Source organism: Nuphar pumila, unplaced genomic scaffold (genome assembly GCF_984573655.1).
Source record: "Nuphar pumila unplaced genomic scaffold, dmNupPumi1.hap1.1 HAP1_SCAFFOLD_208, whole genome shotgun sequence".
NCBI lineage: Eukaryota > Viridiplantae > Streptophyta > Magnoliopsida > Nymphaeales > Nymphaeaceae > Nuphar > Nuphar pumila.
This window is the reverse complement of record NW_028323218.1, coordinates 20,817-33,804: the sequence shown is the minus strand read 5'-3', so window position 1 is coordinate 33,804 and position 12,988 is coordinate 20,817. Positions and strand designations below refer to the sequence as shown.

The 12,988-nt window shown below is 52.1% G+C and overlaps 1 protein-coding gene across 1 annotated transcript; it reads right to left on the bottom strand.

Annotated features, from left to right (window-relative positions):
* Window positions 1-7,659: 7,659 nt before the first annotated feature.
* On the bottom strand, window positions 7,660-9,897 carry LOC149810782 (tryptophan synthase alpha chain-like). Its single transcript, XM_089994128.1, has 3 exons — window positions 9,843-9,897; window positions 8,925-9,127; window positions 7,660-8,175 (listed from the first exon to the last, which is right to left on the bottom strand). Exons 1-3 carry the CDS (start codon window positions 9,895-9,897, stop codon window positions 7,660-7,662), a joined length of 774 nt encoding a protein of 257 aa, XP_089850254.1.
* Window positions 9,898-12,988: the final 3,091 nt, after the last annotated feature.

Here is a 12,988-nt window from a genome sequence, read left to right as displayed (position 1 = left end):
GTGAACAGCAAAGCTGCCTGCCAACACTTGAAGATTGTTTTGTTAATTGTTGATCAAACAAGCTTAGGTGACTTGAACGTTTCTGGCACGTCCCGTCACCAGGCCTCACGTAGGCATCAGATTCGGTTGCCAATCTTCTCAAATAGTTCTTGGAATCACCAATATTCATGTGGATGCGGTGGTGTTGTAAAAGGATACGTCATCATCGCCTTTCATCCTGCAAGTGAGGTGCTGTGCGTAGGTGGGTGGTGCCAAATGACACTCTGCCTTGTGGAGATCCATTCTCTGGGCGCAACCCTGTTGCCTACATCAATGAGCGCAACTGCACAGAGCCAGATGGGAGACGCAGGTCAGGCCCGTTCAAAGGCTCGCGAGTCATCACCAGCAAGCCGAGGCAATCGTTCGGCGCCTGGAAGCTGCTGGACCTTGGCAGACGGTCGCCAATAACAACGAATCGCAGCGGAACTGTCACAACAGGTGCATGGAGCGATGCAGATGACGTGTGGGAGCAACGCGCGTGGTCAGGACTGTGGCCCCTTGGGGCGCTGGACACCTCGGTGTGGGCCATGCATGAGAACAGTCCGTCTGGAGCGGCCACATCCAAGGACCATGTGCCGACTGTTTGATGCATAGAAACCACAGCGAGCTACTCCCTCATGTCCACCAAATTGACGCATTTTCAAGCATCTGATGATGACGATGTATCTTTTTACAACACTACCGCATGCACTCGGACACTGGCAACTCGAAGAACTACTTGGGAATCAGTGCTATCATTATCATCACCTGAGGCTACGTACCTGGACCAGCCTGACCTACCATAGCCTGACCTGTCTTCTTCTTCATTGTCTTGTACCCTGCAAGCTGGCGAGCTGGTGACCATGCTAGCGCTAAGAGCAGGAGAAGTAGCCATCGCAAGTGAGGCCATAACATGGTGGCACGTCTATGCGCTTTTTCCTGCAATAGGAGCATGGCCCCTGCGGATGTGGCGTAGTTACCGTATCGAGTAATGTATCTCTGCCTGTCACAAGAGTTCTATAAGCCTGGTCCATTCCATGATCGCTAGTACAATGAGTTCTCTGGAATTGGATATCCCGTGGTGTCCTGTGGGGTCTTTTCGTATCCTTGCGACTGTTCAGTCCTAGCTCTCCAGCGATAGACTAGTGCCGTTTCAAGGATTCCATGCCTACTCTCTCAGTGATCACAACCCCTGTCAGGGGCCCCCTGGTTTTGCTCGGGCTGTACTTCCTATGGGAATAATTCTACCCATGGAACGACAGCTCAACAGCGACATTCTTCGGGGTCCTTTGGAAATCGATCGTGTGGCTTCGACATGCATGACTGGCAAGATGGCTGCCACTGCCTGTTTTTCTCGTAGTCACCTCCCAGAACACACTATTGGGCAATTTGGTAGTGATGTGTGATGCGTCAGGCTCAACCCAACTCAGACACATGTGTATGGGACTGCATGCTGATAACATCGAATGCAAGAAACGCCAGGGCGTCCTCTTGCCGTCCCTCGAGTTGTTCCATTGTCAACCGCGTAACCATTCGGCTCCGTTTGGCTGGCCTTTCTGACTATGGATGGGACATATATTTGTCTTGAATATTGCATCCTGTATAGGTTCAGCTCTTTAAATCCAAAGAATGTGAATGCAGAGAGGCAGCTAGCAGGACTCGCGCTTCTTTCACGCCACAAATGTACCTTGGAAGGAAGGTAGCAAAAGCTGCAACCATGTGGCGAACGCACGTTTGCCGCAGCTTGTGCAACGTTCCTGCACTGCTTGGTGGCCCTCTGATATCATCGATGTCCGTGTGGCAGGGTGCGACATGGGCAACCGCACCCCCTGCTGCTCTTGAACCACACGCGCGCCTATGCGTGGCACAGGCGCACCAGGTGTGATTGAAATGTGGCAAAGGTCCGGCTGCCGGGTATCGCGGTGAGACATCGACATGGTCACGAGGTCGACAGACGTGCTAAGGCACATCATCGGCACTGGTAGCGCGCCAAGTCGAGGGGTATCAGTGGATATGTTCTCGAGCTACGTGTGGCGCCAGGAACTCCGGTTGCTGCGTATCGAGCATGATCACTAATTCTTGGCACAGCGCTGGCGTTCAAAGTAAGCGTCAAGAAACGACATCCGTTCCCCCATGTTATCAAGCCAGTGCACAAATGCGGTTGCATGTGACAAGCTCGACCTGCAAAGTTTGTTTGAAAACCCTAACAGCAAGGCAGACGCTGTAGCGCCATCACAACCAGGTCCGCATCCTGCCGTTCAAGGTAATACGTCGCAAACATGCCATGTGCAGGATTTGTTGCAGCGAACTCCCAAGAATGACCTTACGAAAAGTTGTGCCAAGCACCATGCCCACAGCTCTCATGACATCGCCATCGAGATACTTGCTGGGCGATACTTTCTCAAATGGAATCGTCCTTCCTACAATCGTCTGCGAGTTCAGCATTTCTGGCAGCGCACTGCGTGCTCGTCGTTGATGTCATTCCGAACTCGATGAATAAGCATGCGCAGCTGCAGGAGCTCGGGCGTTCAGGGGGCTGCAAAATTACTTGTACATAGGGAAATGCCTACAATATAGGTTAGCTGACTGGTACCACCCATATGATGAGCATGCAAACGAAAGCCCCGTTTCTGTAGTTCTCTACAATATCCTTTTCGAGGCCTCACGATGTGTAGTTCTTGTTAGGCACGCCCTGGAGTGCAGTCTACTCCTTGAACACTGCCTCTGGCACAAGCTCTTGAGGAGTGAAGCTCCACAAGCCCCCAAGCCATGACAACCGACTTGGACACCCTCCCCCCCATCCGCACATGAAAACAAGAGCCTGTAGTGATGTTTCGTGGCTTCGTAGTGGCTGGAGCTTTGTTTGAGTAGGCCAAAGCAGCGAATACGTGGCGGCGCGTGATGGGCCACGTAGCGCTCCAGTGCAAATTATGACCCCCCAACCGAACCAAGAAAGATTTTTCAGAGCTTGTAAGGCCAGGAGCAGCGCATGACAGATGCCATGGCATTGTCGAAGTATGGTAGCACTGGGTGGCTGCTGCAAGGGCTGGTGATAGATCTGGTAAACCCATAAATTTGGAGAGTTTCCCAGTTGTCACCCCCCCGCTGACAGGGCTTAGCTCAGGTGCAAGTGGACACGGTTTCTGATCAAGCCCCCAGCATCACAGTTGTAGTACGTTGCAAGGGCTTTCCAATGGTACCTTTTGAGAGGCATTTGGGCAAGGGACGGCTTCAGAGCGTTCTCACAAAGATGCTTGGAGAAGCGAAACGCCACGGAATGTAACTTTCTGAATACGCATCCGATTGCAGAATTTTTTGTAGATTCGGATTCGTCTTGTTCTGGTGCGTAAGATAAAGTCACCGCCTTTAGCTAGTCATTTCGCCGTTTTTCAGACCATTTGCTCAACGTCTTGACCCTCTACGGGGGGTGTAACGGATACACCCAGGCTCAACACCACTTGATTTACTGAGCTGATTTGAACGAGCCCGGTCCCATTCGAATCCGTTGTGTGTGCGCTTCAAACTCGACGTGTCAAAGGAGTGATAGTTTCACGCATATGACGTCAGCAGCACGTGCGCGTGACTGTAATTTTGCAGCCCCCTGTTCGCTGTCCAGAGCGCTGACTAGACGTACAATCCGCGCGGCTCTTCCGGAAAGGAATATGAGTATCTTAAACGAGGACGGTCCGTGGACGTGCTTGCCAGCGGATAGCCAGAAGTGCATTTCGGACCTGCAGCAACAAAGGGCTGGTTTGTTGGAAGAAATCGCGGATCTAAGAGAAGCTTTGCGGAAGAAGTCGGAGCAATTCGACGAGTTCGTGGACCATGCTTGGGCTGCTCGCTTCCAGGATGCGGCAGAGTACAAGGTGGCGATCCTGAAGCGAGCGTATTGCCAGGTCCTGCATCGGCTCAGGGTCAAATGGGACTCCCACCCTCTCCCAGGTGCGGTTTACCTTCCTCCTGGCGTCCTCCAGATCTCATGAGTCACAGCGGCAAACGGCATGTACCTGTGTAACTGTTCGCCTTCTCCCGTTCGAACTGTCCGAAACAGTAGTTCGTTTTCGACTATTTATCCAACTATAAATGTTGCAAAGACGCCTCTCTGCAGCTGTTGCGCACTACCTCCACCTAATGGCCCATTATTGTCACAGCCATCTGCATCACAGGCTTTCCCAGCACAGGATACCCATATTGAATACAGCATCAAAGCAAACTCGCTGACAATAGGGTTTGGCCTCCTGCTGCTCAACAATGCAAGCACACCACTCTTGCATTCCTCCTGCAGGTGCGACAGAAGAGATGTGCTCGATCTACAGCCTGAGTGCTGACCTAGTGGAGCGCATTTTATCATTTGTGGAGTTCAAACCTTGGAAAGGGCTGCGGCGGGCCCCGTGCCTTGAAGTGTGCCGCCTCTTTGAGGCTCTCATCTACAGGACAGCCTCCAACAGCCCGTCTACTTCCGATATCGCTCTGGATAGTTATGGCGATGGCAAATTTTCCGTCCCCACCCCCGCAGCGCCCCTGTCGCGCAGACTTGAGCGAATGGCACTGTCCACATCACTGACTCGCCTTGACTTCACTTTTGAGAATGACAAGGATGCGGACAGAGGGGCTAGTGATCGAGCCATTGTAGCTGTGCTCCCACACTGCACCGCCCTGAAGGAACTGTCGCTGTACACGTGCCGGGGGACTTTTGCGCCTGACTTCTTCTGGCCAGGCTTGCCCTGCTGTCGGCAGCTTACTAGCCTCAAAGTCGGGTCACTTGAGGGATACATGCTGTCTGGCATAGGGCTGGAAGCGCTTGCTGCGGCTCTGAAGGCAATGCCTGCACTGAAAGAACTGAGGCTGGAAAGCTGCTCGGACCCACTTGGTTGGATCGCCCAAGCGCTTGCACACATGAGGACGCTGCGCACTGTGACCGCGTTTTCTCGAGCCAACTGTCATCGTTGGGGGCATGATTATGCAGCACTGCCACAGCTGGAAGAACTCAAACTCCGTATCTGGGAGTCAAATCCGGTTCAAGAGAATGCGTGCTTCGGTGTCGTTCCAGGCTTGAGCATTTGCACGAACCTGCGCTTGCTCAGCCTGGACGGGAGGGTGACTCCTGAGTGGGAGGAGCAATTGGCAGCACATTTTCCGCGGATGCTATACCTCAGCAACCTCACTCTGCAAATGCAGCAAGCAACAGCTGACGGCGCGAGAGCCATTGCGGCTTCACTTGTCAAGCTGCCAAGACTTAGTCGTCTGAACCTCTTCGACACCGACCTCGCTTTCACGATGTTCCACGAGCTGCCAAATTTTCCTCGTCTGGACACGCTATGTTTGTCGTACAGCGCGAAGCACGCAGCTGGGCTGTGGGAGGCATCGTTCTGTGATGCAATTCCGCGCTGCGCAAAGCTGACAGCTCTAGAGTTCTCAGCTAGCACCATGGGCTTCTTCGCGACTCAGGCGGACTTGGTGCCTGTTATGTTGAGTCTGCTTGGCGCCCTGCATGCTTGCCCGGCGCTCTGCAGCCTGAGTGTTCATGTCGATCAGGAAGGGACGCGCTTGCTGGTCAAATCTGCGGAGGAGTTCTCTTGCCTGAAGTCGTTGGTGATCTGCTCAGCTGGTCATCGTACGGATGAGAACGCATCATCAACCGGCTCTCTCTTGAGTGAATTGCCTGCACATATCTCAGGGAGTCTCAGGCTCATGCTTGATAGTGTCCTCATAAGCATAGCCAGTGTAAAGCGCTGTATCGATGATACAACACAGAACACACCAACCAACAGCAGGATCCCCAGCACCTCAGCATACCCCATCGCCAGCTTTTCGAAGTACGAACTCAAGCAACGAAATACAACTGACAATTATTATTATAATATGACTATTATCATATTTGTAGAAGTACAGCTAGTGTTGAGCCATGGGCTATCCTGTCATCTGCTGTCACGCCAATGCCATCCCTGCATGCACGCACGCAAGCTACCTGCGTATTCGCTTGGCGAGATGGCACTCGGGGCTGCATGCGTTTGATACACACAAGGAAGGGCTCGCGTCTCGCTCTATCCAATGGCCGATGGGAACATCTCGGAAGCTTTTATTTTATTAAGACGGGTATAATTTCTTGTGAGAAAATGCCTAAGGTTATACCGTGACTGAGCTCCCGCTGACATTGTCTGTGATGTCATGTTCAGAGTTCGCAACCAGGCGGCGCGTTCCGCAGTCAAGTGCTCTCCGCTGTACCACCTCAGCACCTATCATTTTTTGCTATGCACATAGGCGACTTTGTTGTCTGCTAAGACATCCTGCATGCACACAAGCTACCTGCTTATTGGCATTGCCAGGTCACACCAAAAACTCAAGAATCGGACATTGGACAGGCAAGAAATGCACCGTCCAATGGCCTGTGGACACATTCGGATGGGTTGCTATTTGTTCAGACGTCCGCGATTGCTTGTGAGAAAATGCCTTTGTTTACGAGGTTTAGCGATCTGCTAATTTGTCTGTGGTGTAATGTCCGAATATTACAGTGTTTCCAACTAGGTGGTGTGAAGGTGTGTTACAACGAAGCGGGAAAGCAAAGCAGAAATAAACTGCAGACAAGGACGACTCAATTCAAGAACACACGAAAGAAAATCAAACCAAACACACAGGAAAACAAACAAAGAAAGAAAAGGACAATCAAAACAGCCAGCCGACAAGACTAAGGGAGAGCAAAGCAGGAGCGCTACAACACGACACACCAACCCCTCTACACCTCACCTGCCTCATCAACCGGCAGCTCACAACCCGGCATGAACTGCCGGCCCACATTCTGTGCAAAACAAAACATGGACCGGTAATACATCTTCCCGTTGCCACGGCACAAAGCACAGCTGAGTTCTTGCCGGACCGAGCGCACAAATGCTGCCTTCGAAACACCTCCACTTGCAGCCGCCACATCGCCTAGGTCCGACAAGAAACGCGAAGCCTCTCGCCCAAGGCGCCCGAACCACTCAACTGCAAGCGGTATGAAGTCGTAGCCGACGTCTTGACCAAGTGACTTAAACTGACGTCTCTTTGCCTGCTCCGCCCGCAACACGGCAAAACCCGCATCACGAGCCGCGCCACGAACGTAGGAAGCCATGAGCGACCAGACTGTATGCTGGTTCCGCACTGGAAGCGCAACCAGCACGACGGATGGCCCGACGCCAGGCAGAAGCCCAGATATCGTGGCGTAACGTTGCCATCCCAGCAGTTTGATTGCAGACCATCGCATGATCTGGCTTCCCCGCATCTCCAGCTCCACATAGACAAGGCGGAGCTGCTACCCGAACAGGCACCCCGAGACCTAGAATGTGAAGGTACTCTCTGCCGTAGCCGGCTCAGCTGCGTCAGCGACCATCATTTCTTGCTTTACGTTGGACTGGTGTGCGTTTCCTGGGTCGCCGTCATCTGAGCTCCGTATTCCTTGTCCCTGACCCCAGGAACTTGAGCTCCAATCACCCAATAGGCTAATTGACCGCGGAATGAGACGGTCATACAGACGTTTCTCTGCCTGGACAAGAACGACGTTACACTGTACAGATGTGGAACAAGGGTCGAAGGCTAGAATGCGAAAACGCTCTGAATAATCACATGGATTGCGGCGAGTGCGTATTTGCTGTCCCTCTCAATGACTCAGATGGCACTGCGCAAAGATCTTGCAAGCTCGGTCATGTTTTTCAAACCCACTTCTGGAGACCCCGATTCCCCAAGGAGCTTCACAAGCGCAGAGCCAACAATGACGCCGTCGGCGCCCCAGTCCTTGATCTGCTTCGCCTGCTCGGCGCTCGAGACGCCAAACCCGACGTTTACAGGCTTGCCCGACTTTGCCTTGATGTCCTGAATCAGCTTCTCGACTTTATTGGACACTTCCGCGCGTGCTCCGGTAACCCCCGTCACTGAGACAAGGTACAAGAAGCCCTGCGTGTTGGCGGCGATGCGCGACATGCGCTCCTCCCCAGTGGTCGGGGTAGTGAGAAGGACGAGTTCAAGGCCGTGGGCGTTGCACGCCGCACGAATGTCGACCGTCTCCTCCAAGGGGATATCTGGAACAAGGAGTCCAGACGCCCCGGCCGCGCGGATGTCCGTACAGAACTTATCAAGGCCTCGCGCCATGATGGGGTTGAAGTAGCAGAACAGGACGATAGGCGCCTGCACGGGGAAGAGAATCAGCCCCGTCTTCTTCCTCTCTTTCCCTTGATAACCAAGAAATGATCAGCCCCGGATCCTCTCTCTTTTGTTGTTGGACGGGAGAGGAAATCAGCAGACCGCAGTCTAGACAGCAAGTGGTGTCGAGGATTCTGATGTTGGACTTACAAGACAAGACCCATGAAGGAGCTCCAATTCATACTAGCAAAAACAGGTCTACGTAGAAACTACGAGAGATTACGTCCCATGAAATCAAGGTGGTGTTGAACGAGCAACACCACACTGGCGTTGGACATGCTTGCATACGTACTTGCACACCCTGACACCTGTTTGATCAGTACAGTGTGTGGCGGCACACAGACCAAGGTGCTTTCAATGCCTGGCAAGTGCCGCCTACCGTAGTTTAAACAATAAGGAGGCATGCAATGCATCGCAACAGGGCTTGGGCAGGCCTCCTACAGGTACCTTGTATTGACTTTACTCCCACCAACCATCCAGGTTTGAGACTTTTTAAACAGAAAGCGTGACACAGCAAAGCCAAAAACTATGCCCAAATCTTGTGCGGTGTTGACACTTGTTGTCTGACCGGTTGAATTTCAGCAGTCTTCGTCTACCTCGTGGTTCTCTTTTGCCGTTCTACATCGCCTGCTGACCCAAGAAATCACAGAATACTTGGGACAGTTGATGGCACTTATTTCGTGACATTTGACGGAAAGAAGCCTTGCACAAAGGGGCAGACGTAGAGGGCGCACCGAGATGCGATCGCTGCAGCCAGCTAGCATGTCGATCACTTTTTGAAGGGTGCATCCCCGTGAAAGCGAGCGGTCTGCGGCTGATTGAATCGTGGGCCCATCTGCAAGGGGGTCAGAGTACGGAATGCCGAGCTCAATAACGTCACATCCTACTGAGTCCAACGCAAGCAATGCTTTTGCTGTTGTGTCCAGGTCTGGGTCACCTGCAGTACACACGTGGTGTGTGATGTTCATCATGTTCCAGCTCACACTTTGCCGCTGCCGAGGCATTTGGACAATTTGCTTCACAATATGGATACTTTGTATCCGATGCTGCGTCCCACATATATTGCTGAAAGCTCTCCATATTCCAGTTGCTTTCCTGACCAACCCAGAACGCATTAGTGCATGCCTCATGTGCTTCACCCGCGGCAGTATTAACTGCAAATGGCTGGCCGTATCGACGCATGCCTCATGTTGAACGGGGGACCATGCACTAATGACTGTGTCAGGCGCGTCTAAAGGAGAGCCAACAGTGATGCAATATGCAGGACAATCACGAGAGGCAGATCAGCCCAGTGTGTGACGGGGGTTAGGGTGTCCCTGTGGGATCAAGTGCCCGTGATAAGTGGACAATTCTTACTGAATTGACAGGTGCCTCGTCCGCTTGCCTCCAGTTGTCTTGATGACGGATTGTGCGCAGAGCTATACACGGCTAGTATGTGTCTGGCACATTCTGAATGAGCTCTTCAATCTCTCAGTTTTGAACAGTCTTCTGCCATCTTCCCTTCCTTTTACCTGTGGAGTGCCGGAACGCATGCCTCAGTGCTGTAGCTCCGTGTAATCCAACCCCTGTGATGCACCCTAATCAAGCAAGATGCGTCGCTATCAGGCAACACGCGACGATATGGAATGTTATGAAGGCTGGGAAACACATACCCGCGCAAATGAACGGAACTAGAGCTGTCTTGCCTTCAGATTTCAGCTGCTCCATTTTACCTGACACAGACATCTGCACTGCTGCAGGTGCGGCTGCTGCCATTGCTGTGAATCGCCTGGCTCTGTTACAATGCACAGCGCCTTTGCATGTTAGACGTCTTACAGCACCGAAACCTGCCGTCACTTGATACGCCATCCTTAAGTGTATGCAAACGTAGATGGCTTGCACAGTTGACGAGTTATGGTCTGTGCAATGCACGCAGTAGTAGGCACGATGCTGGCATCAACCGAGACACCAGGAAGGCCACTCGAATGGACAGACTCTCCAAGTTCGCAGAAAGTTCCAGACGACTGCGATGCCGAGAGCGTGAGCAGCTGATGTCCTGATGTGTTCAGACGTGATGCATATGGCTGAGTCAGATCCATCGCCAAAGAGACAACGCAATTGATTTGGGGGGACCTGTTCTAAGAATGCTTCACCGACTAATATCTCTGTGAACGTTGGGTTACTTTTTCAGGGCATTGTCCGTGTGGCCGTCGTGCGCACGTTCTGTGCAAAGCAGTGCACGTAAAGCATGTAGCGCGAATTGAAAGCCATGCCACCCACGCTGAACGTGCAGGAGGCTTTAGCCGCAGAACTGGCCCGCGTTTCCAGTGACAATTTCAAATATGTGAGTGAAGCTCTAGCTAGAATTTGCATGATTCTTGGAAGCACGGCCCTGGATGTTGCGCCTCCCTCCTTCAGGGTTTCTCTTGAGCAAATCGTCGCCTTGGCTGGTCATGAAGTCCCCGAAATAAGGGTGCGCTTATGCCATCCCTGACGTAATTCATAATTCAGGACTCTTCATTAAACTGTGTCATGCACGTTCGTCAGTGTCGGTGTCCGGTTTTCGAGCATCTTCCTGTCGTACCTTTACTCCCGTACGATCTCTGTGGTTTGTGCTGCAGAAAAACGCGCTTGCTGTCATAACTGCAACGTGCAATGGCCTAGAAAATGGAAGGGACATGCTCAACGTGGAGTCAGCGGTAAGATTCGCGTTTTCCTCTGAGTGTGTTCTGTCATCACTGGTGTGCAATGAACTGGGCGACCTGACTTACATTGAGGGCCCTCGTCACAAGTATGAACCCGCAAGATGCCTAAAATGCCCTTGACACGTTCCAATGTTGCAGATTGACATAGTTCTGGACTCTGTCCTTCGGTACCACGAAGATGACTCCAGCACATTGAATGGCATGTACACAATGGCAGAGCTTGCAACCACCTCAGAGGAATGCCTTGCGAAGTTCGTCGACCGAGGTGTGCTTACAACATGCATGTTACGGCGTCTCAAATCTTCCGCTCAAAGCACTTGTCGAGGGCGGTCTTCCATCCAGGCACAATAATGGGCTGTCGAGCTTATGTTGATGCAAACCATGGAAGAACAGGCGGGGCAACCCACCATCATGAAACCTGATCAGGCTCCGTAGTGTCCGGTACACCTTCTGGAAGATGTTATGAGGCCGGCTCCTCCTGTCCAGGGGGAGTTCGTCCAACAGCCTACCTCCATCTTCTCCCATCATATGCCGATTAAATTTTCAGACTTGCACCTGGAGTAGCAATCACCATATGGGATACCTGCAAAGTCACAGTAATTCTGGAGGTGAGGAGCTAAATGGGAGTCATCCTATGCGATATGGAGCTATTGATCAATCAATCGAGCCAAGGTGTTCGAAAAAAGAGCTCACAGGTCACAATTCGCACGAGGCATTGTATGCCTACAGCACGGTAACGTGAATAGATCTACCTGTTGCTAAAGCACAAGAGCATGGAAACGAGAGATCAGCTTGCGCAGTGCGATCGAGGCCTCAGGTGTTCAAACTTCAGTAGAGCCGAGGTACTTGAAACGACGTTGCTGACATGGTGTCATGACTCGAGTCTCAACGCTTGTCTAAGTCTTAGGCACCAATATTTCCCATGTTGCCCCGCAAGTAACACATGCGGCCGGTCATGGTAGCCTGATGTAGTCGCATCGTTTCCCACCCCATCACATGACTTGGCCATTTTGTATCTGTCCTCTATGGAGGACCAGGAGGTCCCCTGACTAAACAAAAAATCACATGAAAGAGCAGACACCGCACAATCCGGTTGAAGCTTTGGCATGTTGGGAAAAATGTTTGGGTAATAAAAAACTGACAAACCCGTCATTCGTCGCCGTCTCATGCAGGTTGCGGTATGGTAGTGGGGGTGGTCAAGCGTAGTGGAGCAAATACCGACCTCACCGAAGCTGGCATGCACCTCATTTGCCGCTGTGCGGCGACGTCCCCTTCGTGCCACGAGCAATTGGTCACCCATGGCATGCTGCCAGTTGCCGTCTCGTTGCTTGCTTCCCCGTCTACTGATGTGTCGGTGCGCCTCAATCCTTGCTACAGTACACATCTCTGCTCCATCTGTCCAGCTTGCAGATCTCGAGCACTCACAGGTCTCCCATTTCCTCAATGAGTACGTGAACATTTTGACAAACATTTTGCACAAAATTACAGCGCGTATACTCTTCTGTGGTAAAAGTTCGTTTAAGGCCATTTGGAGTTGTTGCTTGCTCCGCCAAACTTAGACGCGTATGTCTGGTACCAGAAACGCTGATTTTTGTCCAATTGCTCTGGTACTGATTCAACAAGTGAGCAGCCATCTACACTTTTGTACAGCCCTACGCACACCTACAGGTAACCCTTTGGACATACCGATGCATGCCGATAAATGATGAACACACAGACGAGCAAGAATGGCGGCTTGCTGTTGCGACATTTTGCTGTGACGCGCGATGTGGAATTTGGGTCCCAGTCAATGTTAATTGCAATGTTTCAATGCTTCTTACTTTACGTGCTCTAACTGTCTGCGCTTGTGCAAATGTCACCGACAACAGTGTGAATGTCGCCGGCGCAGCACCCTCCGCTTGCAGCAACGTCATGCTGTTTGACATGAACCGGGGTTGAATTTGTAGGTGCGTGCTGCAATGCTTCTCGGCATGTTGGCAGGCCGAAGCGAAGCCCGGCAAGTGCTCCTGGCGAAAACCCCCGGTGCCGTGCCAGGCCTCATGGCACTCATAAGGGACAACTCGGATCCTGACGCTAAGGCAATCGCCTCAGACCTGTTTAAAGTGCTTGTAGCT